We start from the raw sequence: 27607 nt of genomic DNA on the forward strand, positions 1-27607 counted from the left end.
CAGATATCTTTTTAACTTAAGATCCTTCTTGGGAAATGAGAAGCCCAGTCTGTATAGCACAGAAATTTGTCATACAAATTCAGTTTGTCCTAATCCCTGCTCATGAATTAAAGCTCATGAATTTCCACCAAAAATTAATGACAAAAGAAATAACCCAAAAGACCCAATGAAAAAGTCTGCGGCGGGAGGGGAGAGAGCTGACGACTGAGAGGCAGATAACTGTAGGCCAGCTGTTGAGTAGGAAGGAAAAAAGGAAGCAGGCAAAGGGGAGAAGGTATGGGAGCTTTTAAGGAAAAGAAGAATAGTGGGGAATGGGGAAGTGAGATGTCTCTCACAAGTCCTTCCTGCTTGTCAGGATATACTTAGGAAGTTATGCATAACTGGAAAAAACTTAGATTCAAATGAGTAGCCATGTTGTTCTGAAGTAGCACAATAAAATCAGAGATCAAGAGCTCACAGCCTTGACTCTCCATGATACAGGAGCATTTGCCTCATTATATTCAAACTAGTAAAAAAGCCCATTGTATCCAGAAGACAATGGGCGCTAGCAGGCAGGGACCAGAGGGAGGGGCAGGCGAGGGACAGAGCAAGGGACAGGGTACCTGAAAGAGGAGGCGGGTGGCGGCTCCTCGGCGTCTCCTGGTTTTTGGTGGGGAGTCCCAGGCGTGGTGTGCTGGGCTGCGGCGGGTCCTGTGCGTTTATTTGATCTTCTGCGGCTGGGGGGGGGGGTTGGTTCTTTCCGCTGCTTCCAGGAGGCCACGGCCGCGGATCAGGCCGCGCCCGGCCGCGCCCGCGGGGCCGCGCCCGGCCGCGCCCGCGGGGCCGCGCCCGGCCGCGCCCACGGGGCCGCGCGGGGCCGCGCCCGGCCGCGCCCGCGGATCGGGCCGCACCCGCGAGCCGCGCCCGCGGATCGGGCCGCGTGGGCGCGGCCCGGCCGTGGTTCCCTCTCGGCGGCTGGAGTCTCGGCGGCTGGAGTCTTGCCGGGGGCTCCCTCAGGGGCCGGCCTGACTCGTCAGGCCGGGAGCAACTGCGAGCCGCGCTGCGCGCGGCTCGCAGTTACTGAGGCTGGGAATCAGAGGGACCAATCGGCAGGCGCTTCGCGCCTGCCGATTGGTCCCTCTGATTGTCTGTCATGAGGAAGGGTCCAATCCGGACCCTTCCTCATCCCGGACACATCCCGCCCCAGAACCCCTTACTATTTTATTTAGTCCGTGGCGCCCGCGGCGCCACGGGCGGTGTACAGATATTAACAAGGACGGACTCATTGCCACTGACGAAAGCCAGACTGAAAATGGAAAACAAATGAATCTAGAGACCGTTTTGGCAGAGTCAAAGCCTAAATAAATAACATAAGAGACTTTTTACCTTCTTATGCTTAATTAAGCCACTGGATAGATTCTGTCTCTCCTTCGTTACTATTTTGGAATCGTCCATTTTTTTTGTGCAGCACCTGGGTTTATACTAACATCTACCTTAGACTGGGGTGGGTGGGTTACTTGATTATTTAAAACATGATGATTATTTTTAATTCTAGGAGTTATTTCACATGACATATGACTTTTTTGTTCACATAAGCAGTAATAGCATTTCCTTGACACATAGTGAAATGAACATATGTGTGAACTATAATTTCAGCAGTTTCATTTCTTGCTGCAATTATTTACCCAGGAAATGTTGGAATTATGTGAAGAATTTACCTGTGTTCTTTAATTTGGACATTTGTTCATCTGTGCAGTTAGTTTTCTTACATATTCTTGAATTGTATGCTACACTCACACTCAAATATCTGATGCTTTTTCTGTCACTATAATAATTTCACATACACTATTTAGCAAATGAAGATTAGATTTTATCAGATAATTTTCTTTTAAGTTGATAAAATGAGTTTGCTGTTGGAGCAGGAGAAAAAATGCGATTAATTTTAAATGCGTTAGCATAATGTTTACTTCATTAAATTGTCACTCTGTTTAATCATATCCCAATTCCAGTTGTTTACTTCTACTATTACCAAAGAGAAATGTGAGAAGAGTTTTAATGATAACATATATAAAGAATATTTTAGCTAAGGCTTTCTGCGACTGTAAAACTAAATTCTGGCTGCAGACAATGTAAAATCTGCATCAAGGATACAATTTGAGTAACATGTACATAACAAATGCTGGCTTTGCTAATTAAGGAAAGAAGCAGAAGACTATGCAGTAAAACAAAGCCCCGCTCTGTTATTGGAAAACCTAACTCAGGCTCCTATATTTCAGCCAACCTCTCTCTAATTCACACATAGTACCCAAACAACCTTCCTAAGCATATTATTGTAGCCCTAAGGCCTGGGGAGGCCTTTTCGGCACTCCCACAAAACTGCAGAAACTGTACAGCTACTCTACATATTTATCTTATTAATCTACATATTTATCTGACGCTACATATTTATCTACTATTTATCTATATTTCTGCTCTTTCCTGTGCAAGCTTCTTTTTAATAATTATGTGCACTAAGGCCCTCAGAATTCCAAAAGAAAACCCCAGTGATTTCAATGGGATTCACTCTCAAGGAACTGTAAATAGAATCACAGTCTTATTAATCTAATAATGTTGGTTCTGTGTCTTTCCAGATCGTGAGAATCAGTCAGTTCTGATCACGTAAGTTTTATTTCCTTATTTGGGTTTATGTTGGCTTTGGAGTACCAAAGAATAAAGGATTTTTTCAACACTTTCTTTCCTTTCTATACCTGGGAGAGAAGCAGCATCATGCTATTGCATTCAGGATCCTAAATAATTAAATAACATAAACTCTCAATGATCTTGGCATTTCTACTTTTAAGAAAAGAGGAATGGAAAATCTGTGGGTATTATTTCTCTATAGGAAAGAGCATTCATCCAACCTAGTTGGTTTTGAACAAAAAGTAGCTACTAACCATTCTTATTTCAGTGAAAACTGGACATGACACATGTAGCTAGGTTGCAATTTAATCTTATGCAGAGATACTCCAATCAAAGCTCATTGAAACCAGTTAGCTTATACATGTGTAAATCTGAATAAGATTGCATTGTTAGCCAATAGGAACAAACTAAAACAGAAGTCCAGTGGAAATTTAAAGACAGTTATTCCAGCATCACCTTTCATGAGTAAGATCTAGATTGGGTGCTGACCAGCTTAGTGTAGTGGTTAGGCACACAGGCTTCTAATCTGGTGAGCTGGGTTTGATTCCCCACTCCCCCATATGCAGCCAGCTGGGCGTCCTTGGGCTCGCCACAGCACTGATAAAGCTGTTCTGACCGAGCAATAATATCAGGGCTCCCTCAGCCTCACCTCCCTCACAGAGTTTCTGTAGAGGGGAGAGGAGAGGGAAGGCGATTGGACACCGCCTTGAGACTCCTTCTGGTAGAGAAAAACGGCATATAAGAACCAACTTTTCTTCTTCTTCTACGCAACTGTGGGAATACGTAAGCCAGAAGAGAATTTGTGTGCCTACATCTCTTTCACACACATGCACACAGATACACATTCTAATTTCTCTGGGAGACAAGTAAGGCCAGGGGAGAGGAATGACTGTATTTCCTGGTAGTAGCAATTATTTTATTTATTTAGATAATTATACCACCCTTCCCTACGGCTCTGGGCGGTTTACATAAAACATTTTGGAACATTTACATAAAACACTCTCAAAATCAATATAACAATATAACAATAACATACCAACTAGAACAATTATAACAGTATTTCAACAATAACTTTGAGGTTCGATCCCTCAGTCTGGGGGGGGGGGGGGAGACGACCTGTAGATGTTATAGGTTACCGGAGGAGGATTGGGCCCCAAACATACGTGGTGTGGTTTTCTCACAGAGAACAATTTGGGGATCAAAGAGAGTACAAGCACTATTTCTTGGACTGCACAATGTCCAAACATCACTATGTCAAGGAAGACTAGAGAGACAGTTTGCATCTGACTCACAAAAGCTCATGCTGGCATAAGTGCTACTCTTTAAGCTATCATCTGACTTTTGTTTTGTCACGGACATAACACACACTTGACTTTGATCTATAGGGGAGAATCTGGAGCTGGAAAGACTGTGAACACGAAACGTGTCATCCAGTACTTTGCAACAATTGCAACCACAGGTGATAAGAAAAAAGAAGAGGCAGCACCCCAACCTGGCAAAATGCAGGCATGTGTTGTTGTTTTTTACCAGTAACTGATGACATATGAGTTTGCCCAGCTGGGTCTACTACCAAAGATAGATAAATTGACAATAATATTGACCTTACAGGGGACCCTTGAAGATCAAATCATCAGTGCCAATCCCTTGCTGGAGGCTTTTGGAAACGCCAAGACTGTGAGGAATGACAACTCCTCACGTTTTGTAAGTCTTTTGCATCATCGAACATTGGCCTGCATTTTGGAAAGTCTAGAGGGCTCATAAGGGACATCTTTGGCGGAGCATATTAATGACGTGCCTTTTCTGTCTATAGGGTAAATTCATCAGAATTCATTTTGGTGCCACAGGCAAACTGTCTTCTGCTGACATTGAAACATGTAAGGGCTTCTTCTTCCTTTTTTGGTAAATAGGAAATTATTCAATTTCTGTCCCACTGGCTTCTTATTTGGATGCTTCTGTTTGTCCTTTCTTTTCAGACCTTCTAGAAAAGTCCAGAGTTACTTTCCAGCTGAAAGCTGAAAGAAGCTACCACATCTTTTATCAGATCATGTCCAACAAGAAGCCAGAACTCATTGGTAAAAATCATATTTGCCATTTTCCACTAACAACAGCAACGGGGTGTTTAAATGAAGCAATATTGATGGAACCTGTTCTTTTATTCATTCAGAGATGCTTCTGATTACCACCAACCCTTATGACTTTTCGTATATAAGTCAAGGAGAAATCACAGTCGCCAGCATAGATGATCAAGAAGAGCTGATGGCCACAGATGTAAGTGACGTACAGAATGGAATTTTGGATTCTCTCCCTGAAGTCTTCCACGTGTCCGATTAGGCTGTGATCACTGCTTCTTTGTGCACAGATCTAAATTCCGATTATTATTATTATTATTATTATTATTATTATTATTATTATTATTATTATTATTATTATTATTATTATTATTATTTGATTCATTCCCCGCCACTCCCTTGTGGCTTGTGGCAGGTTACAACATCTTACAACATTAAAAGTCCATTTTGCACAGAATTGGGCCTGAACCAGGGTGGTCCCAGGCCCTCAGTTGCCCCACAGCAGGTTCCAGTGGTGTGCATGTCAGGGCTGGGCCGTGCATAAGGGGGAAATCTCAGTCTGTCCCCAGTTGGACATTGCTCCCCACTCCAAGTGTCACTTCCATCATCTACCCTTGCAACTTTGAAAATAAAATAAACATGTCTGATCCCATTGAAATGCGATTCCAAAGTAATGAAATATCAATTAAAAAAACTCACCAGACACCATACTTGGTCAGGCCCTTTCCTTCTTTCTCTTCTTTCTTGGTTTTAGTGAGATCAGGGACAGACTGTACGTGTGTATATGGGGGGAATGGCATGATAAAACAGCCCACTTATTTATCCTCCTGTTTGTGTTGTAATGTAATATTACAATGCAACTGTGGTAATTTTTTAAATGTTATTTTGGACTTGAAGGGACTTGAGGAATGTTCGCCACAAGACAATGATTGACGAGTAAAACAAACGGTGGAAAAGTTTTGACTTCCTGTTCCTTGGCTATTCCTTGTGTTGACAAATCCTGGGGGAAACCAGGGGGGAGAGCAGGGCAAGGGCTCCCCGTGCAGTCATTGTACAAGATCAGGAGAGCCAGCCCGAGGCAAACAATCAGGGGGCAGTGCAGCATAACCTCTGGGTGTGTAAGAGGTCTTACAGAGCTTGCTCATTCAATTGACAGAGTGCCATTGACATCCTGGGTTTCACGGCTGAGGAAAAGACAGCCATTTACAAGCTTACTGGAGCTGTAATGCACTATGGGAACATGAGATTCAAGCAAAAGCAGCGTGAGGAGCAGGCTGAGCCAGATGGCACCGAAGGTACTAGTTAGATCCACTTCACATTTCCCAGTTATATTATAGCATGGCATCCATCATGCTGAGATACCTAATATAATATTCAAGATATATTACGATATATGTTCAGATGTCACAGCACTTTATATAGCTCCGTGCAGTAATGTAACTTATAACTTTGTTCTGCATAGATTCACGACACTTCACTTGTTCCCTTTCATTTAACTGTGCAACATTAACTAGAAGTTCAGTTGTAAGAATTAATGTGGACAGAAATGGAGGAGGAATGCTAGGAGATACAGGTTTAAGGAACAAATTACTGAATGAGAAGTATTAAATCTTGTTCATATTTAAAAATGAATGTGTGGGTGGGAGATCAACGTTCTTCCTGCATGTTACTCCCATATACCCAAGGCTAATCCATACCCTTATCTCTGGTATGTATTGTGTATACAGAAGATTATAAATGTTGAGGGCTATAATCATATGCTTTCCGTACGTAGGACCCTTAAATGCATGGGAATGGTGGGATTAGTGGGTATTGCACCAATAGTTTCTCCACATGTACCTTTTTGCACAAATCTATGCATAAATAGTGCTTCAGTTAAAATACACCCAAATGAAAGAAATGGAGAAAACTAGATTATTGATTGGTTTAGGGCTAGATAGCATCTACATTAACATCTACATGGAATGGGATAAATGCAATAGTCTAGATATGTCTTTTTTGATTGTCTTGATAATCTGTTTCTGTCATCTTTGTGTTAAGTTGCTGACAAGGCTGCCTACCTCATGAACCTCAACTCAGCAGATCTGCTTAAAGCTCTGTGCTATCCTCGAGTCAAAGTCGGCAATGAATATGTCACCAAAGGCCAAACTGTCCAGCAGGTGATGGCTTATGAAATAAAATTTCCAATTTGAAGTTGCCACAAACTGTTTTTGCCAAAGGTATTTATCCATCTGCTTGAAATGCTAACTTTCTGTTTCCTGTTCACATTCTGCTACTTTAGGTGTACAATTCTGTTGGTGCTTTGGCTAAGTCTGTCTTTGAGAAGATGTTCTTGTGGATGGTCATTCGTATCAACCAGCAGCTGGATACCAAGCAGCCAAGGCAGCACTTCATAGGAGTCTTGGACATTGCTGGCTTTGAGATCTTTGATGTAAGGAACACAGAGTTTATGGATTGGTTCTGTAAAAGCCACAGGGATCCTAATGGCTAGAGTAAATCTTTTAAATGGTTACGGATATACTTCAATAATGTTCTGAATGCAAAGGCACTGAAGTAGTGATTTTTTTTGTTGAGATCTTGACTAGAGAGGGAAATCTCTGGCACAGATAAGTAATCTACTACAAGCTTTCTCAACCAGGGTTTCGTGATGGCTCCAGAATGGTTTCCTGAATAGGTGGGAAGTAATTCGATTATAATACATTTTTAAATGTGTTAAACGTGTATATGAGATATGGCCGTATACGGTCATGTCAACCCCCCCCCCAATGGCCAATGATGGGCCTGGAGGGGATGGGAAGGGATGGGGCCTTAGGTGGGTGTGTACACAGCTCTGCTTCCCAACCATATTCTGCACCATCACACCCCTTCTGGGGTTTCTCGAAGCCTGAAGAATGTTTCAGGGGGTTTTCAGTGATAAAGATGAGAAAGGCTGATCTGGCATAAAGATTGGACTCATCAATTCAAGGCATTGTTGGAGTGTAAGCAATGTCTTTGAAAGTATAACAAACAGTGAATTTTGAGGAGATGAGCAATTGCAGGCTCAACAATATTATAAAACTATAGACTCAACCTAATAACACATGATAACTATGAAAAATAAAGATAGATTCAGGTGGGCCTGTTGGTATGAAGCAGCAGAAAAAAGTTCAGGTCTAATGACACCTTTAAGACGAGCAAAGTTTTATTCAAGGTATATACGTTTTTGTGTGGAGAAGTGTGCACATGAAAGCTTATACCCTAAATAAAACTTTGTTGTCCTTAAAGATGCCCTGGGGTTGAACTTAATTATGAAAAACAAAGAAACCTTTCTGCTAAATTTATATACATATCTCCCTACTAAGAAGGAAGGCCTGTAAGGATAACTGTTGGGAACTTGATTAGAAAAACTCTGGTCTCATTTGTTTTTGTTTTTTTTTGTTTTTTTAATTTTCATTGTCTAGTACAACAGCTTGGAGCAGCTCTGCATCAACTTCACCAATGAGAAACTGCAACAGTTTTTCAACCATCATATGTTTGTGCTGGAACAAGAGGAATACAAGAAAGAAGGAATTGACTGGGAGTTCATTGACTTTGGAATGGACTTGGCTGCCTGCATAGAGCTCATTGAGAAGGTTTGAATAAAAATATTGTGATTTATTTATATAAAACATTTGTATACTACCAAATATAAGATCCTGAACAATCAAAATGTTAAAATAGCCTTTGAAATACAGGTAAATCTCTACAAAATATTTTAAATGAATAAAGAATCTAAAGACAGACATAAACGGGAGGAAGGTTAATGAGAGCCAGATAAAACAAAAAAGATGATGATAGAGTGACCCTGCTATCAAGAGGACCCCTTAACCTGCATGTAGTGGTCAAAATCCAAATATTTGGAAGACCTTTGAGTCCATGTTTAATTCTATATGCTAAAAATTGCATGAAGATATGTATCTTTTTGCCTAAGGGCAAAATGCAGGGGTATGACTTCATATTCTATGTATTGTACTCAATTGTATTTTACTGGATTTTATGCTTTAGCATTTGTAAACTGCTGCGAGCCAGCTAGTCTGAGAGCAACAGTGAATAAACAAAGAAACAAACAAACAAATAACAAATATAGTTAATTGAATTAAATTACGTTCACCAAGTGCTCACTATGCAAAGTTCAAACTTAATAAATGATAATTTGATTCATCTCATTTTATGTATATCTGCTATTTTCCCTACAGCCAATGGGCATCTTCTCCATCCTAGAAGAGGAGTGCATGTTCCCCAAGGCAACAGACACTTCTTTCAAGAATAAGCTCTATGACCAGCATCTTGGCAAGTGCAAGAACTTTGAGAAGCCCAAGCCTGGCAAAGGGAAAGCTGAGGCCCACTTTGCCCTGGTGCACTATGCTGGCACAGTAGACTACAACATCACTGGCTGGCTGGACAAGAACAAGGACCCCCTGAATGAAACTGTTTTGCAGCTATACCAGAAATCCTCCATGAAGACCCTGGCTCTTCTGTTTGCTGATCGCCCTGCTGATGCTGGTAATTGCTGCATGGCTGGCAACTTAAGTGATTCCACAGTTTCTTTATTCCTCAGCTTTGTACATATAGTCATGGAATAATTCATGAAATTATTTTTATTAAATTATTTGTACTCTGCCTTAGTGCCTTTATTGCAGAGACTCCAGGTGAATGTATAAAGCATAAAAACAACAAGGCAATACAAACTAGAACACATTAATCAATATTAAAACTAATTACATTTTTTTAAATTAATTAGAGGGCGGTGGCAAGAAAGCTGGCAAAAAGAAGGGTTCCTCTTTCCAGACCGTGTCTGCTCTCTTCAGGGTACAGTGAATTTTTTTATATTTTAAGAACTTTATTCCATTTCCAGTCCCTTCAACCATAGGTTGGAGGGATTATGAATTATGTTGGTAGAATTATGGATAAAACAAGAACTTTTAATTTATTTTTATTTGTGAAACTGAACATAAAAGTCTCAGAACTTGTAAACTCAAAATGAAAACTGAATGAAAAATTCTTTATGTCAAATGGAGGAATGCATTCAGTGTGTGTGTGTGTGTGTGTGTGTGTGTGTGTGTGTGTGTGTATGTGTGTGCATGCGCGTACATTGTCTACAAAGAAAAACAGCTTTGGGCTATTTGACACATCCAAAGAGTAGATATAGATCTGGAGGAGAAATATGAATTTGTTTTATTTGCAATAGCTCCTCTTGACGAAGTAGTAGTCTGCTGAACAGTTTCAAAAATGGCCTCCCTGTGTGGCAGGCCAAACTAATCGTGTTTCATCAACATATAGATTATAATAATAGCTTCTGGTCCTACAGGAGAACTTAAACAAGCTGATGAGCAACCTGAGGAGCACTCACCCTCATTTTGTGCGATGCCTCATTCCTAATGAAACTAAAACTCCTGGTAAGATATTGAGATTAAAAGATAAGTGTGACACATCAGTTTCTTCTAAGTCCTACCATGTAGCACTAAACCACATTCTAATGTTCTAAGGTGCCATGGAACATGAACTGGTATTGCATCAGCTGAGGTGTAACGGAGTGCTAGAAGGCATCAGAATTTGCAGGAAGGGATTTCCCAGCAGGATCATTTACGGTGACTTCAAACAGAGGTTAGTATGTCCTATATAAGGCATTTCCAAACCGTGACTCCCCCCTCCCGACATGTACGGACCACAATTACCATGAGTCCCTGCCATAACCATAAGCTAGACTTGATCTCATTTAGATTAGAAATTAATTCATGTATATAATATTCATAATGTATGAGGTTAAGGAAGTGAGAATGGGACAAAAACATAAACTTGGTGTTTCATAATTTAAACAGAAATGATGCTTCCCCCCTCCCCCTCATGGACTTTTAACAGCACAATAATGGATCTTCAAGAGAAGCTTTATAGACTAGATAGTGACACAGTTCCTCATTAATTTGTTAGTAAAGTAAAGCCTATGATGGGAGAGTTATCAGACTTACATTCCATAGCAAAATTAGTATTTGTTCTTACTGATGCTTATAAATTAAAAAAAACAAGTTTTACATCATTAAAATGACACTTTCCCCCAAACAGATATAGGATTCTAAATGCAAGTGCCATCCCAGAGGGACAGTTCATTGACAGCAAGAAGGCTTCAGAAAAGCTTCTTGGATCCATTGATGTTGATCACACTCAGTATAAATTTGGCCACACTAAGGTAAAATTATTCTGGGATTGAGGGACAAGACCAAAAAATCTGGCTTTGCTAGAACCATGACCATGACTATTTCACTTCTCCAGGTGTTCTTCAAAGCTGGACTTCTGGGTACTCTAGAGGAGATGAGAGATGACAAGTTGGCCCAGCTGATTACACGGACACAAGCCGTGTGCCGGGGCTATGTGATGAGGGTGGAATTCAAGAAAATGATGGAAAGGAGGTAGAATTTTGACATCTTTTATAGGATTGATGACCTAAGGAGCCTAGTCACAACATGGATGTAACAGTACTATAAACTGGTATTAGGGACACAAAATATGTGGTAACAGGTTTGTACATTTGCCACAGTATGTATATGTGGTGCACACACAAGGCCAGTCCCAGCCCTATGACATAAAGAACTGTCTTTTTATAGTAGAAATATTTCATTTTATGCACATATACATTTTCATTATTACATACAGATATGTAATCAGTTTTAGAAGCAAACCTTAATAATGCTCAGTTTGAAGTAGCATCATAAATATGTACAAATTGCTGTAGCCCTTTTTAAAACCATGTTTCAGTAATATAGTATGAATGTTACCAAATAGATTGGAATGAGGAGTGGAATAAGCTGTAGACCAGAATAAACAAATTTTAGTCACACCAATTTTTTTCTGGAATCATTCTTAAGATGTTATGTCACCTTCTTTACAGGGAGTCCATCTTTACTATTCAGTACAATATCCGTTCATTCATGAATGTCAAGACATGGCCTTGGATGAAGCTGTACTTTAAGATCAAGCCTCTGCTGAAGAGTGCTGAGTCAGAGAAGGAGATGGCCAACATGAAGGAAGAATTTGAGAAAACTAAAGAAGACCTTGCAAAGTCAGAGGCCAAACGGAAGGAACTGGAAGAAAAAATGGTGTCCCTGATGCAAGAGAAAAATGACTTGCAGCTCCAAGTCCAAGCTGTAAGCATTACTGGTGACTTTAAAATATGCATTTTTCTCTCATTGATTGTATGCTTAATGATGCCATCCTGAGAATACTTTCACAGGGATATAATCACTGAGTAGACGAAAGTAGAATTCTGAAGAGACCTGCTCAGGATCCTACTGTAAAAGTAATTGGAATTCAAACTCTCCATAAGCATTTCTGGTGGGAGGGGAGAATTAGCTGTAATGTAAGTCTCAGTGGTGTAGGTTAGAAATTCATGCATTGCAGAAAAATTTCCAAAGAGAACTATGTTTAAGAAGGATTTTCCATAAATCATTTGGTCCAAATAAAGGAATTACCCAGGCTAGAATACTGATCCTATTAACTACAAGGGTGGGAACTAATCCATATGGTTTATGTTAATAGATTGCTTAAAACCATTGGATTGAGTTATAGTACACAAGAAATCTGTATCTGCCAAGGCTTACATAAAGTTCTGTATCAGGGAAATGATACTATGCTGGGAGATACATGTTTTCCATCTGTAGGAATCAGACGGCTTGGCAGATGCTGAGGAGAGATGTGACCAACTGATCAAAAGCAAAATCCAGTTGGAGTCCAAAATTAAGGAATTAACTGAACGAGCAGAAGATGAAGAGGAGATGAATGCTGAGTTGACAGCCAAGAAAAGGAAACTGGAAGATGAATGCTCAGAGCTGAAGAAAGACATCGATGATCTTGAGCTCACACTGGCCAAGGTTGAAAAGGAAAAGCACGCCACTGAGAATAAGGTATTGAGAAGAAAATGTTCAAATCCAGAAGAAATACTCAGAATGTACTACTGTTATTGTATAATTCATGGAGAATAGGCCTATCAGTGGTCACTGGCCATGGTTACTGAAGGGAACCCCCCAGTTAGAGTCATTAAACAACTAAATCCCAGAGGCAGGAGACCACACTAGGGGAAGGCCTCAGCCTCTGTGCCCTGTTGTTGGCCCTCCAGAGGAAATGGTTGGCCACTGTGTGAGACAGGATGCTGGACAAGATGGACTGTTGGTCTGATCCAGCTGGGATCTTTTGATGTTCTTAATATGATATGATAAAAGGCTTGGATCTATTTCCATTCTAAAAGGTGAAAAACCTTACTGAAGAGATGGCAGTCTTGGATGAGAGCATTGCCAAATTGACCAAGGAAAAGAAAGCCCTCCAAGAGGCCCATCAACAGACCCTGGATGACCTGCAGGCAGAAGAGGACAAAGTGAATACACTGACCAAAGCAAAGACCAAGCTGGAGCAGCAAGTGGATGATGTGAGTACAATAATGTGGGGGAATAGCAGCTCTGAGATGGATTTCTGTTGGCAGGGTCTTTATGATTTCCTTGTCTTCAGCTTGAAGGGTCACTGGAGCAAGAAAAGAAGCTTCGCATGGACCTTGAAAGAGCCAAGAGGAAGCTTGAAGGAGATCTGAAGCTGGCTCAGGAATCTACAATGGATTTGGAGAATGATAAACAGCAGCTGGATGAAAAGCTTAAAAAGTAAGTACAGTTTATTCTGGAAGAACTTCGAAGAAGTCTTTATAACATATTTTTGGTATGGCCTTTCATGCATTGTGTTTTATTGTGAAAAGGAAAGACTTTGAAATCAGCCAACTCCAAAGCAAGATTGAAGATGAGCAGGCCTTAGGCTCTCAGCTTCAGAAGAAGATCAAGGAGCTACAGGCAAGTTGTGTTGTGGTCTCCTTGGGTCTGGGTGAACTGATTCATTTGAGAAGCAGGTTTGACTCTTCATGGTCACTTCCCTTTTTTTAGGCCCGTATTGAGGAACTAGAAGAGGAGATTGAGGCTGAACGTGCATCTCGGGCTAAAGCAGAGAAGCAGCGGGCTGATCTCTCCAGGGAACTTGAAGAGATCAGTGAGCGCTTGGAGGAAGCTGGTGGGGCTACAGCAGCTCAGATTGAGATGAACAAGAAACGTGAGGCAGAATTCCAGAAACTGCGCCGGGACCTTGAAGAGGCCACTCTGCAGCATGAAGCCACTGCAGCTGCCCTCCGCAAGAAGCATGCAGACAGCTCAGCTGAACTCGGGGAACAAATTGATAACCTGCAGCGTGTGAAGCAGAAGCTAGAGAAGGAAAAGAGTGAGCTAAAGATGGAGATTGATGACCTTGCCAGCAACATGGAATCTGTCTCCAAAGCCAAGGTTTTTCTCCTTAGTACTTAAGAATAAAATTTACATTTAATGTTGTTGAAAAATAAAAATATCCATACTGACGTAGGCCTCTTATGATATAATTCTGACATCACATATAATTCAAGTTCAGGGGATGTAGCATTTAGCTATTAGCTATATTATCAAACCATAGCAAAACTTGACAATATATCAGCATTATCCATGCAGTCAAAAAGAAATGTACTAAGTTCAAGAATGTTCAAGAAGTGGGTGTCATTAATTGTATTCGAACAAAAACTTCATAAGAATACATTCCTAGCCACAAGGCTAATTTGATAAAATGGGGCCTACTCTGAGTAGACCTGGTCAGAATTGCTTCAATAATGTGTTGTTTATTATATTTGTTCCAAAAATTCTTCTTGATTTTGGCTGAAAGGAAATATATGTGATCTGGTACAATAGACCATCTGTATTTTTTTTTTTTGCATACATGGTCAATTTTTCAGCTTCACAGTTCAATATATGCTATTTCTCATTCTTACAGTATTCATTTGAAGTATATTTCAATCTATTTTCTTCTGCTCATTTCAGTCAACTCTTGAGAAGTTAAGTCGCTCCTTGGAAGATCAACTCAGTGAAGTTAAAGCAAAGGAGGAAGAACACCAACGTACAATTAATGATCTGAGTGCTCAAAGAGCTCGTCTACAGACAGAAGCAGGTAAGACTGGTTATAAAATACATAAGAATTATGACAAATTTTACGCACCAAAAAGGTCCATTTTGGTGTGGAAAATCACCCAAACCAGGAAGTTAGCTAGTAGATAAAGGTAGTGTAAGGCTCGGCTAAGTTCAAAACTCAGTTCCTGAATGGCAAGGGAGCTAGCCAAAAGCTAACCAAAGACTACGCAGCTATAATGGCTTCCAAGTAGAAAGTGAAGATTGGCAGTTTCATTCTTGCTGGTCTGTCAGAGGGTACCCTGATCCTGGAAATAGTTGTAAGTGTATTTTATCTTCGGAGGATGAGCTAGGGGGATATGAGGCATTGTGCACCCAGCAAGTACTTCTTTATGTAAGAATCGCTTCAAGTTAACTGTTTTTGTTGTTTCTGCATCATGAGGAATACTGCAGGAATACTATTGAATGTAGGGTAGTATGGGCATGGGTCAAGGTGTACATGTTCTATCTCCTCTGTTGTCCTTTTCAGGTGAACTTGCACGTCAGGTGGAGGAAAAAGATTCTCTGATTTCCCAACTCTCAAGAGGCAAGCAAGGCTTTACCCAACAGATTGAAGAACTGAAGAGGCAACTGGAAGAGGAAACAAAGGTGTGCTTTATATTTATCTGGTAGTTTTTTCCACTGGTAAAATACTATTCTACACAAAGTGGAAAAAAATCATGAGAGCATCCTATAAAACACTAATATTGTACTGATAAACATAAACAAAGATGTTTTAAGTGTTCTATGGTGCTTAAAACTTTGAAGTTTACAATCAGTAAAAACTGGAGTGCCATAAAGATTCACCAACTAAAGGTCTTGACACAGATCGGGAAACAGATCCTTAATTTTTGTTTTATCGATTTGTGTTAAGTTTAACAAAATTATATCTGGTTCTATCTGGAAGTAAGAATATAGTTATTTTCAGAAAATTTGGCTAAAAATACTTGTAAGGGAACCACTGATCAAATTAATTCTTTTGTGCAGGCAAAGAATGCATTAGCCCATGGTTTGCAATCTGCTCGCCATGACTGTGACTTGCTCCGGGAGCAATTTGAAGAGGAGCAGGAAGCCAAGGCTGAGCTACAACGGGCCATGTCCAAGGCCAACAGTGAAGTGGCCCAATGGAGGACCAAATATGAGACTGATGCCATTCAACGCACAGAAGAGCTGGAAGAGGCCAAGTATGTGTGTGGTGGTGATGGACAGGGGGGTTGTGATGAGTGTGACTGTTCTATAGATTACTCAGGGTCCTATATGAGTTATGCACATCTGTTTGCTTTCTAACACTGCATACCACACTTAACCCAGAACATACCAACTTATCCCAGAACTGGAAATAGTTATGTAAATTTGTATGTCTTATGCTTCATTTCCCATTTTTGTACATATTATGGTCAGAAGAGACACAGGCTTGTATTCAACAAGCTCTGACCTATATAAAACAGTTTTTGAGTTCTGTTTTTCCCATCTTTGTATAGATTAAAAAGTTATTTATTTCATAACTAATTTAAATATTATTTGCTTTCTGTAAATTCTGATATGTAGCCCAGTAATACATTTTAGATTAATAACCTATGAGATTTAACAGAGACTATATTGTTAATTCCCATTTATATCTACAACAAAAGAGCTTCTATTCACACATCATACCACATAAAAATCTTCATCCTTCTGATGATGTGCTGAGCCTCCGACTGGCCATCACTTGGGAAAATCCCCCCAAGAGGGTGACGGCAGTCCCTGACTGAGGGCCACTCAGAGGCTCTTTCCTGCCCACTTGCTCCTCCTCCTCCTCCATGCTGCTTCCAGGCAATTGGTATGAGAAGGGCAGCCAGGAGGTAACTCATGGAGCTGGGGCCAGCTTACGCTTCCCACCCTCCTGGCTGTTGGGAAGGCAAGGAAGGTCACCTGACCATGCTCTGTGGCAGCTGTCCCATGTGTCAAAACCTCCTGGCTGCAGGGAGAGCCTGGGGGCCATCCAGCCCAGCTCACCACCTGGCCCTCTGTGCTCTGTAGGAGAAAGGATTCAAAGGGCAAAGGGTGGCAGGGCTCCTGCAAAGCACAGTGGCCCAGCCAGCGAGCTCAGCCTCCCTCCTCTGCAGGGGCCCTTCTGCCCTTCTACAGATCATTTTAGAAATGGGCTTTGCTCCTAGTATATACTAATTGACTGATTGTGCAATGAGTGACCCGTTGCACATCTGAAGCAATAAAAACAGATCAACAGTCACAAATGAAACTTTCTTATCTCACACTTGTCATACCTTTCAGTCAACAAATATTAAGAAATTATGTACCTGGATGTGTTTTATGGCCCTGTTTGTAATAGCCTTAATTATCAGAAGTTTTAGAATTATCATAACTTCAAAATAATTACCCTCAGAGATTTGACCTGTGGTAACTCCCATGAGTACATTGCGTAATTCCTCAAAAGTGCTTAAGGAAAATTTAAAAAGAAATCTCAAGGAAATATTCCCATATCAAGGCATATTGCTGGTTCATCATTTCATTTTAAAAAATTCATCATCATCACTATCATCTTTATTCTTGTATGCTGACCTTCCCCTGTACGGCTTAGGACAGTTCACAACAAATACCAAAAGTTCATTAAATACATATAATAAAATATTTAAAAGAATGTAAGAAATACCTCTTCTATATCTATTTCTATATCTTACCTATCCATCCATCCATCCATCCATCCATCCATCCATCCATCCATCCATCCATCTATATCTATCTTTCTATCTATCTATCTATCTATCTATCTATCTATCTATCTATCTATCTATCTATCTATCTATCTATCTATCTATCTATCTATCTATCTATCTATCTATCTATCTATCTATCTATCTATCTATCTATCTATCTATCTATCTATATATATATATATATATATATATATATATATATATATATCCTTACAGAGGGGGCTACCTGATGTTGAGAGGGTTTGTGGGTTAGATCTGGGTGGTTGGATTCTCAGGTAGGGAAGCCTGGCAGACAGCTCAGTCCTACAAGCCCTGCAGGGCCCTGATCTCATTAGGTAGAGCGTTCCACCAGGCCAGGGTTAAAAAAAAATAGTCCTGGTCAAGTCAGTTTTACCTCATTAGTGATGGGGACCTGAGCATATTCTGGTCACTTGACCGCAATATTGAGATTAAATTATCTCTTCAGTGCTGCATATAAATAGAGTCTGTCTGAAAAAAAAAGATGTCCAGTGGGATGGCAAAGTTCTTTCTACCATTTGATTGCCTAATTAGATAAATTCAGTTTGCTTCCAATATTTTTCCTCCAGGAAAAAGCTTGCCCAGCGCCTGCAGGATGCTGAAGAGCATGTTGAGGCTGTGAATTCCAAATGTGCTTCCCTTGAGAAGACAAAGCAGAGACTGCAGAATGAAGTGGAGGATCTGATGATTGACGTGGAAAGGTCCAATTCAGCCTGCGCAGCTCTAGATAAGAAGCAGAAGAACTTTGATAAGGTAGTTTCAGCCACAGTAAAACCATATGAGCATATTGTACAAAATCTTCCAGCCTATGAACTCATTGCCTATTTCCTGGTGTTTTTTTGCAGGTTCTGGCAGAATGGAAGCAGAAATTCGAGGAAGCTCAGTCTGAACTGGAAGCTTCACAGAAGGAGTCTCGCTCTCTCAGCACAGAGCTCTTCAAGATGAAGAATGCTTATGAGGAGTCCTTGGATCAGCTGGAAACTCTGAAGCGCGAGAACAAGAACCTTCAACGTAAGTTCATTATTTTCTAATGTAGAAGTAGGACATTGTGCCCCGCAGTGAGAAGCTATTGCATGACTTCTATGAGTGAAGCAAGAGAACCATTTAGATGGTGTATGCTGATTCAAAGCTGAACAGACACTCAGGTATAAGAATTTAAATTTTGCCCTTGATATTACTGGCAAAATGCACCTTAATACTCTGACCCATATGGATGACTCAAGAGCCACTTTTTCACTAAAATAGAGAGTATATTTGTTTCACTTCATCCTATATCTCAACCATATAAACACTCTTGTCATTTTTTCTTTAATTTTCTATAATTGTATGTGACAACCAACAGAGGAGATATCTGACCTCACGGAACAGATTGCTGAAGGAGGAAAGGCTATCCATGAACTGGAAAAAGTGAAGAAACAGATTGAACAAGAGAAATCTGAACTTCAAGCTTCTCTTGAAGAAGCTGAGGTAAACATGAGATTGGTCATAGAGAAAACTGGGCAAGGAACTCTTGTCTTATGATGTGCTATAAACCACCAGACAAAGAATTCAAAAAGCCTTCAAACAGCCACTCATTGAAGAGCTCCTATTCCAGCCAATACAGAACGAAATTTTAATCCCCGCTCTATCTCCAACTAGAGCTCAGACTCAGAGTCCATTAGAACTTGAGACTGACCAGCCAGTGTCTGACCCACCAAGCTCCTCCTCAAGGGTCCTCTCAGAGGCTTCTGTAAGTTTGCAGCCCTCTACAAAACAGCTCCCTCAGGAGACCAATTTTTCAACACCACAAGCAACATCCCTCTCACAACATCTGCCCAGATGGCAATTGGGCTTAAATTAATCAGAGTGGGATTTCTCTGCTAACAGTCTGGGGGACCCGAATGAAAAAGCAAACTGAAAAATAACATAAAACAGATCTAAACAGTTCTGCTGTGCTGATAGGTACAGAAAAAGGAATGCAGAGTATTTTATGTTTAATGTTATGTCTACTGCATTTTAGAACACTAGAAAGAAGCTACCAATTTTAGTTAATTGTTAACAGCTGTAATAAATGATTTCCCTAGGCTTCATTGGAACATGAAGAAGGCAAAATTCTCCGCATCCAACTGGAGCTCAACCAGGTGAAGTCTGACATTGACAGGAGAATTGCAGAGAAGGATGAGGAAATTGATCAGCTGAAGAGGAATCACCTGAGAGTGGTAGAGTCCATGCAGAGTACTCTAGATGCTGAAGTGAGGAGCAGAAATGATGCCTTGAGGGTAAAGAAGAAGATGGAGGGAGATCTGAATGAAATGGAAATCCAGTTGAGCCATGCCAATCGCCAAGCTGCTGAGGCACTCAAGAACCTCAGGAACACACAAGGACAGCTGAAGGTATATTTAGGGAAATTTCAGGCTATTGCCCAAAAGGCCTTGATGCTATAATTACAAAGATTTAAAGACTCACAACAACCTTTTTCTGATAGGACACACAACTGCATTTGGATGATGCTGTGCGGAGCCAAGATGATCTGAAGGAGCAGGTGGCCATGGTTGAGCGCAGGGCTAACCTGATGCAGGCTGAGATTGAGGAGCTCCGAGCTGCTCTGGAACAGACAGAAAGGGGCAGGAAAGTGGCTGAGCAGGAGCTCCTGGATGCCAGCGAACGTGTGCAGCTCCTCCACACACAGGTCAGCTTCTAATGAACAGTGTACCCTTACAGGGCCCCTGAGAGCGAAGAACAGAGAATATGCAAGCCTTGTTCTAGAAAGCAACAATTGTGCTTGGTCAATAGGTTACAGATGCCATTTGCTCTTGAATATAATTCTCCCTTGCAAAGTATTACTGCTTGACAGTTAAGACCACCTTTTGTATTTAAGCAATAATGCTAAACATTTTCTTTCCCAAACAGAACACTAGCTTGATCAACACCAAGAAGAAGCTGGAAACAGACATTGCCCAAATCCAGGGTGAAGTGGAAGAGACTGTACAGGAAGCACGCAATGCGGAGGAGAAGGCCAAGAAGGCCATCACTGATGTGAGTTGGAGGAGTTGTTCTTTGAAATGTATATTGTGGTTTTCATGGCATGGCTGGTTTCTTGAACTGGGCCTATGTCCTTATTAATAGGCAGCCATGATGGCAGAGGAGCTGAAGAAGGAGCAAGACACCAGTGCCCACCTGGAGAGGATGAAGAAGAACCTTGAGCAGACTGTGAAGGACCTGCAGCACCGTCTTGATGAGGCAGAGCAGTTGGCTATGAAAGGTGGCAAGAAGCAACTCCAGAAACTGGAGGCTAGAGTGAGTAGCCACAGTAAACTGGTTCCTACCAGTAGAGGTCCATGAACTGAAAAAAGGAAGTACCATTTGGAAATACTATTCCACTTCTCAAAATCGCTCCCCCGGCATTCACTACATTCTCAGGAGTGTCAGCAGCTATTTCCACCCACCCACCCACCTCACCCCCAACTTCCTTTCCTCAATTCTCAGCTGCTCTCAAAATTCCATCCTTTTTGGAATGTTTTTATTTTTCATCAAGGAGGTTTAAAGAAGTTTTCCCCCTTTTCTTTTTTGATTGATTTACAAAATGTTGGGTTGGACCAAGACTAAACCTGAAATTTCCATCAATTCCTTTTTCCCTTGACAGACTCTCCTTATGTCATTTCTCAGGATCTCCAGGAGCAGCATTTTGTGGAGATCAGTGGGCTGGAGAGGCAGAAAAATACCCTTCTGCCATTAGGAAATTTAATTTGGATCCAACTCCATATTTTTTGGTATAGCAGGGGAAATCTCCCAAATAGACATAGACTCACATTGTATTTAAATGACTTGGGCTTTGTGGCCTTTACCATCCTTATGGGGGCTAGGTATTGTACTGTATGATATAGAGATGCTTATAATTTTGATATATAAGTTACAAGTGAAATCTTCCATTTCTACTTTCAGGTACGGGAACTAGAAGGAGAAATTGAGAATGAGCAGAAGCGTAGTGCTGATGCAGTTAAGGGTGTGCGCAAATATGAGAGACGGGTCAAAGAGTTGACCTACCAGGTGAGCACCGTAAAAGTTTACCCATACTAAACAGTCTAATGAAATTCTTAATCATTCAAAATATGCATTAATAACAGTGCAAAGAAAGCATAATAAAATACTTTTAAAATCATACTAATGGTTAAGGAGACGCATATATTTATATCCTACCATTACTGGGCAGTACACTACAATTTCATGAACCTGAAAATAAATGTCTGCCTAGAAGTAGAGTAATATAAATTACATACTGACCCATCTGTTTATTATCCCCCTTTCCCTTTTCCCACATAATTAATACAATCACTGTTAATACCCTGAAGAGAAAATGAAGAGAAAAAAAAAGAGAAAATGTGAAAATGTTAATACTATTCCACACTATGCTAGCCTTAATCCTACCTAATCCAAACCACCTCAATGGACCTTCCATCCTGAATAAACCACAATAATCTGCTTGCAATCAAGCCTCTAATTTACCTAATTCATTGTATTCCACCATAATCCCAAGCATATTGTACTCGTATCTTTTACTCATCCTTCTGTTGTAGAAAAATTAGGAAATATTGGACTGAGAGAAAAAATTAAATTACAGAAATTTAAATTGTCCTTTCCATTATCCAAATTTTATTCAGTCTGAGGAAGATCGGAAGAATGTTCTGAGGCTTCAAGACCTGGTGGATAAACTCCAGCTCAAAGTGAAAGCATACAAGAGACAATCTGAAGAATCTGTAAGTATTTCACAGGAAAATAATTGCATTTCAATTTAATTTAGCAAATTGTTATATCATGTTTGATTAATATGCTTGTGGATGGGCATGGGAGGGAAGGGGGTATGGTATAGCCTGATCTTGTCAAATCCCAGAAGCCAAGAACGGTCAGTATTGGATGGGCAACTACCAAGGAACACTCTGAAGAGGAAGGCAATAACAACCCACCTTTGCTTCTCACTTTCCTTGAAAGCAGCTTGACAACACTTATGGAGGTTGCCACTTCCATGTTATTTAAAACAGGATAGAGAAAGGGTGAATTTAAAAAATGGTTTTCAAGAGAGGTACCAACTTCAGTCATGAACCCAACAGTATTACTTAAATGGAGGGATGATCCTACAGTAAAATGGAAGAGATATAATTTATATAAACCTGGATTATTTCAGGACATCCCACAGTTTTCTGATAGCAAAGAACAAACAGAAAATCCCCACCCTCCTAGATGTTAATTCACAGGCAGTCGGGTATCATGGGCCCAAAGAACGACTTGCACACTTTTATTATGTTGACATAACATGGCTACAGCTCTTTATTTCACATAGGAGTGTTGGTCCCGGCATACAGCAAAGTTCTACAGGAGTGGTCAGCTGACCTCTCCCCTCCCCACTACCTAGATCCTAGTCCCATAAAGGGAATCCCCCCATCTCACAGCCAGAAGCACGGGCTCCTTTGCCACTAGGATTCCCTTTCAGCGAAGTGTCCAAGGTTCCTCTAGGGGCATACACCTCCATTGGGCCACCTTGGGCCACCTGGTGATGTGAGTCCCTGGCCTGCTCACCAAGAGTCAGGCCCCACTCACTCCAAGCCACCTCTTAGGAGACCCTCAAACCTGGGAGTCTAGGATGCAGGCCAGATCTCCTCCAAAACCTGACTCCCTCTATGCCATCCTGCAAGCTGTGATGACAGCAAAACAATCAAAATATAAAATTATAACACTGCAACCATCCAACAGAGAATAACCCATTATTAACAAAGAACCAGAATTAAGGGCAGGTGGATGGGAAACCATCTATCACTGCAGCTTCAGGCGAATGAGGCCAGGCCAGCACATATGGCACTATTTAACGGCCCGCCTCTTTGCTCCACCTCTCGTGCCTGACACCCAAGCATCAGGCCAACTTGACGTGCTCCTGCATGTCATCTTCCTGTGCTCCTCCTTTGTGCCTGCTCCTGCTGCCTGTCAATCAGCACCCCCGATGAGTCAGTGCCTTCTTTTAATATAGAGAAGAAAAATGGAATCTGAATTCTCGGTGTCAAGGCTGCAGCCATTTCCTGCTGCTAATAGATCTGAGTTTGCCATCTTTTCCCCTAGCCTCAATCTCTATGTAAACATGACTAGAAGTTCAAAACTGAAACTTTTCCTAGCAATGAGATATGTGAGTTGGGGGGGGGGGTGGACAGGGGAAAACAACACACCCAAATATGGGCATTACGGCATAAGGGCATATGAAGATCTTGCTGGATCACAGCTGTGCATACTGTTTCATACAGCAGCACTGGAACCATCCCATAAATGAAAGGTTTTATACGTATACAGTGAGATGAGACCCTAAAAATATACCGTATGGTACACTTTGCTTTCTTCTCCCTTTGTAAATGGATCTAATTTTTACACACTAAATGTGCATTGTTCTCAATTGCTCCAAATAAAACCCTCCTCAATTTTGAATGTATTTTATGTTACGGTTCCAAATGCCTTAGGGTGCCATTCTGATTTCTGTGTCCTCTTATGAATATATTCATGCAAGTCAGAACTCCAGAAAACCATGTATGCCTGAAGCATTTGATTAAAAGCAACATCATCTCATTAACTTTACAACTTCTATTAAAATACTTATGTTGAAATTTTTGTTTGACTGGATTGTGGATCCATCTACAGATATGACACCTACTTTGGGCAGCTACATTCTTCATTTATTGATTGTTTCATATAGACTGTCATTCTTTGTAAGCTTGTCATTGTCCAGTTGCTTAGCTTTACCCAACACTAGTGTCTCATGAAATTTTAAATTCTGCTAGCTCAGTTATACCTTGGAAGCTTACACACTAAATCCAATTCACTTACATTAAATTGACGTTATAAGTAATTATAAGTCATTTTAACATGAATTTCTTTAGCTTTATTTTGAGAAAAGCAAGATTGTCATTTGTTCTTACTGTTTAGGTTTAGGTAGCTGATTCCAATCTGTACTGTCACCTTAGCCCCCAAATGAAACAGAAGTAGAACAGGACAGACTTTGATTCTCACACTTTTTTTACCATCCTCAGGAGGAACAATCCAACCTCAGCCTCTCCAGGTTCCGCAAGATTCAGCATGAGCTGGAAGAGGCCGAAGAGAGGGCTGACATTGCAGAGTCCCAGGTTAACAAGCTGCGTGTGAAATCTCGTGATGCTGGGAAAGCAGTCAAAAGTGAAGAGTGAGCTTGCCTAGACGTGGAAGGTGAATGAAGAAATGCACAAAATGTGAAGATCTTTGTCACCTTGTTTTGTAATTATTGTTTATTCTGTCCTCAAGGGTCTAGGAAATAAAGATTGTAGAAACCTTTGCATACATAAAAATGTGTAAACTGTTTTTGTGACTCCTGTCCTTTCACACATTATGTTGGGCCAAATTCCTCAAGAGATAGCCTATCAGTCCTCAAACTGATAGAAGATGAAGACAAAGAAGATGAAGAAGAAGAGTTGGCTCTTATATGCCGCTTTTTTCTACCCAAAGGAGTCTCAAAATTGCTTACAATCACTTTCCCTTTCCTCTCCCCACAACAGACACCCTGTAATATAGGTGAGGCTAAGAGAGGCTGGCAGATACAATTAACTGAGGATTGGAGCCATTTGGCTATTATTCACAGTTATTCTTATAATTACATATTCTTCATGCCTCCTGGGTCAAATGTTACACATAAATAATCCCTTAACAAAGCCCAAGGTTTTTAGATCATACAAACTAAAACCATGTTCCAATGAAAGGGTGGCTCAGATTCTTTCTAATTATAAGTATACTTTTTGTTGACATGGGTATATTTTTTCTTTAGAATGTTCCTGTTCCTTCGCAAATGTCATTAATTTAGGGCTGGTGAAAAATCTACATTCTTCAAGTACAGCCAGTTCTAACTAGCAACTATTCCATGTCTTTAAAAACAAAAACAACAACAAATTATTTCACAAAGGAGTAGAAGAATAAGGGCTATACATAGAAGTAGAAGAATAAGGGTTACACATAGGAGTAGAAGAGTAGAACAATAAGGAGAAGGTCTGCCCCACTGATGCTTAGCAATCTTTTCCAGTATCTGCCTGAAGATGTTGATTCCGGAACACAGGAGCATCAGCAATTCCCCAAGCCCAAACGAAGACCAGGAAACAAGTTACAGGCCCCCACAGGTCTTCTCCCCCACAGTCCCCATGAAGCCCAAGAAACACTTCACAGGCTCCCACAAGTGAGAGTTCTAGGTCTGCTCCCAAGGGTACAAATAACCAGGTACTGGTAACTGGGGATTCCCTGCTGAGAAGCATAGAGGTCGAAGTGTGTAGACCAGACATTGTCTTGAGAGGTCTGCTGCTTACCTGTTGCATGCATCAAGGATGTCACAGAACAGCTGGACAGGCTCATCAAGCCCACAGATCGTTACCTCTTCCTTCTCATCCATGTAGGAACAAATGATACTGCCCAGCACAGCATGGAATGTATTAAGAAAAACATTGTGGGGGGGAAAGTAGTTTCAAGTGATGCTTACCAATAGTTAAGCAAATCTGGTCTGGATTCTTGGAATTTCGTGAGTGGAATGGGGACATATAGCCAGACAAAGTAGAATTGTCCAGGAGAAAAGTTTGGAAAGCAGCGGAGCAGCTCGTTGAATCCTTTGGTGGACATGTAATCTGCTTCCAGGACATTAGTTTTCAGCTACTGTTCTCTATGGCGGAGGTCGTCAACCCCCGGTCTGCGGCTCGGGACCGGGCTGTGAAGGCCTCGGTACCAGGCCACTGCCGGCCATGCCTGCCTCTCCCCCCTCCACGCAGCAAGAGGTTCGCTAGGCCACACTCCCAGCCCGGCTAGCTTCTCGCTGCGAGGGGGGAGGAGAGGCAGGTGTGGCCACCGGCAACTTCGCATGCACATTAGCGCCCCCTGCTAGCACAAATGCGTGTGTGCGGCAACTCTGCAATATCCAGCTTTTTGCAGACTCTGGCCATGCAAAAGTCCCATTCATAAAAAGATCTTTCCAAGCTCAAGCTCTTTCTGCATACCTATTTGCTCTAACTCCGAGGAAGAAATCTTAAAGCTCAACCCACTTAGCACCCATCTTAGCAAAAAGAAAGACATATCATAAAGATATTCTCCATTGCCCCAAACGCCCTGCATACTTGCTCCCAAACTAGTGAGAAAATAAATAAATAAAATGCTTTAAGAACATTTCTCTGCAATTCTAGAGTCCTTTTTAAAAAAATCTATGTGTTTAGCAAAAAAGAAACAAAAAGGAGAGTCTGCTACAAAAGCCTGATTTCATTTTTCCTCCATTCCAATTCCTCCCAGCCTCCGAGAAGCAACCAGCTGCTTAGAAAAACTTTGCCTCTGATCAGCTTTTCCCTGTGCCAGGGAGGGGGTGGAGAGGGGAGGCCGGAAGTAAGGGCAACTTGCCTTCAGGTCTCCTGGCAAGTCGGCCAATGCAGAGGGAGTCCTGGGCCAGGAGACGGGGCTGGCCTAAGGGCAGAGGCGTCTAACTTTCGGCAAGGAGATGAGTGCTTTGCTGCGCTGCGCTATGGGCACAAAAGCCTCTCCCCTGCAGCGTAGCACTAGCTGTGCCAGCCCCAGGAGCAATCGTGCTGCTAGGGGGGGGGAGGCACGCCCACTGGTACACTGGTGCCTCCCTCAAGGCTGTACATGGCCTTTGCTACCACTTCCCGTTAGTGCTACTTTCAATATGGTTTATGTGGTGTTATCCAAATTACTCATACATGTGCATCCCTATAGCTAGCAAAAGTGTCCTTCTGCTTGAGCAAGCTTGGTGTAGAGAGCCAGCTTGGTGTAGTGGTTAGGAGCGCAGATTTCTAATCTGGCAAGCCAGGTTTGATTTTCCATTCCCCCACATGCAGCTAGATGGATGACTTTGGGCTCACCACAGCCCTGATGAAGCTATTCTGACTGAGCAGTAATATCAGGGCTCTCTCAGCCTCAATCTGAGACTCCTTCAGGTATAGAAAAGCAGCATATAAGAGCCAACTCTTCTTCTTCTAGTAAAGAGAAGTATTGTGAAGTATTCATTATGGAAAATGTAAGCCTATGTCTACCAAGGTTGAGATACAGACCAACAAAGGGGGAGAGAGGTAATAAGTTTCTTAAGCAAGAAAATAAATTGATAAAATTAACAGAAAGGTTATTA

At 41.3% G+C, this 27607-nt stretch overlaps 1 protein-coding gene across 1 annotated transcript in view; it reads left to right on the forward strand.

Moving 5' to 3' along the window:
• Positions 1-24794, forward strand: part of LOC143832751 (myosin-4-like) — a 31369-nt gene extending 6575 nt beyond the window's left edge. Inside the window, exons 6-40 of the mRNA XM_077327604.1 lie at positions 2610-2637; positions 4044-4164; positions 4267-4359; positions 4469-4532; positions 4632-4730; positions 4823-4926; positions 5884-6022; positions 6768-6886; positions 7009-7158; positions 8168-8338; positions 8942-9248; positions 9487-9554; positions 10054-10141; positions 10232-10349; positions 10806-10929; positions 11013-11149; positions 11629-11884; positions 12398-12640; positions 12982-13158; positions 13239-13384; positions 13477-13567; positions 13658-14047; positions 14609-14735; positions 15222-15340; positions 15719-15915; positions 18033-18216; positions 18309-18474; positions 18806-18930; positions 19527-19835; positions 19928-20131; positions 20353-20478; positions 20569-20739; positions 21385-21489; positions 22101-22196; positions 24504-24794. Coding sequence (XP_077183719.1) covers positions 2610-2637; positions 4044-4164; positions 4267-4359; positions 4469-4532; positions 4632-4730; positions 4823-4926; positions 5884-6022; positions 6768-6886; positions 7009-7158; positions 8168-8338; positions 8942-9248; positions 9487-9554; positions 10054-10141; positions 10232-10349; positions 10806-10929; positions 11013-11149; positions 11629-11884; positions 12398-12640; positions 12982-13158; positions 13239-13384; positions 13477-13567; positions 13658-14047; positions 14609-14735; positions 15222-15340; positions 15719-15915; positions 18033-18216; positions 18309-18474; positions 18806-18930; positions 19527-19835; positions 19928-20131; positions 20353-20478; positions 20569-20739; positions 21385-21489; positions 22101-22196; positions 24504-24656 — 5315 coding nt within the window. The 3' untranslated portion in view covers positions 24657-24794. The remainder of the gene's footprint in view (positions 1-2609; positions 2638-4043; positions 4165-4266; positions 4360-4468; positions 4533-4631; positions 4731-4822; positions 4927-5883; positions 6023-6767; positions 6887-7008; positions 7159-8167; positions 8339-8941; positions 9249-9486; positions 9555-10053; positions 10142-10231; positions 10350-10805; positions 10930-11012; positions 11150-11628; positions 11885-12397; positions 12641-12981; positions 13159-13238; positions 13385-13476; positions 13568-13657; positions 14048-14608; positions 14736-15221; positions 15341-15718; positions 15916-18032; positions 18217-18308; positions 18475-18805; positions 18931-19526; positions 19836-19927; positions 20132-20352; positions 20479-20568; positions 20740-21384; positions 21490-22100; positions 22197-24503) is intronic.
• Positions 24795-27607: the final 2813 nt, after the last annotated feature.

Source organism: Paroedura picta, chromosome 3, assembly GCF_049243985.1.
Source record: "Paroedura picta isolate Pp20150507F chromosome 3, Ppicta_v3.0, whole genome shotgun sequence".
Taxonomy (NCBI): domain Eukaryota; kingdom Metazoa; phylum Chordata; class Lepidosauria; order Squamata; family Gekkonidae; genus Paroedura; species Paroedura picta.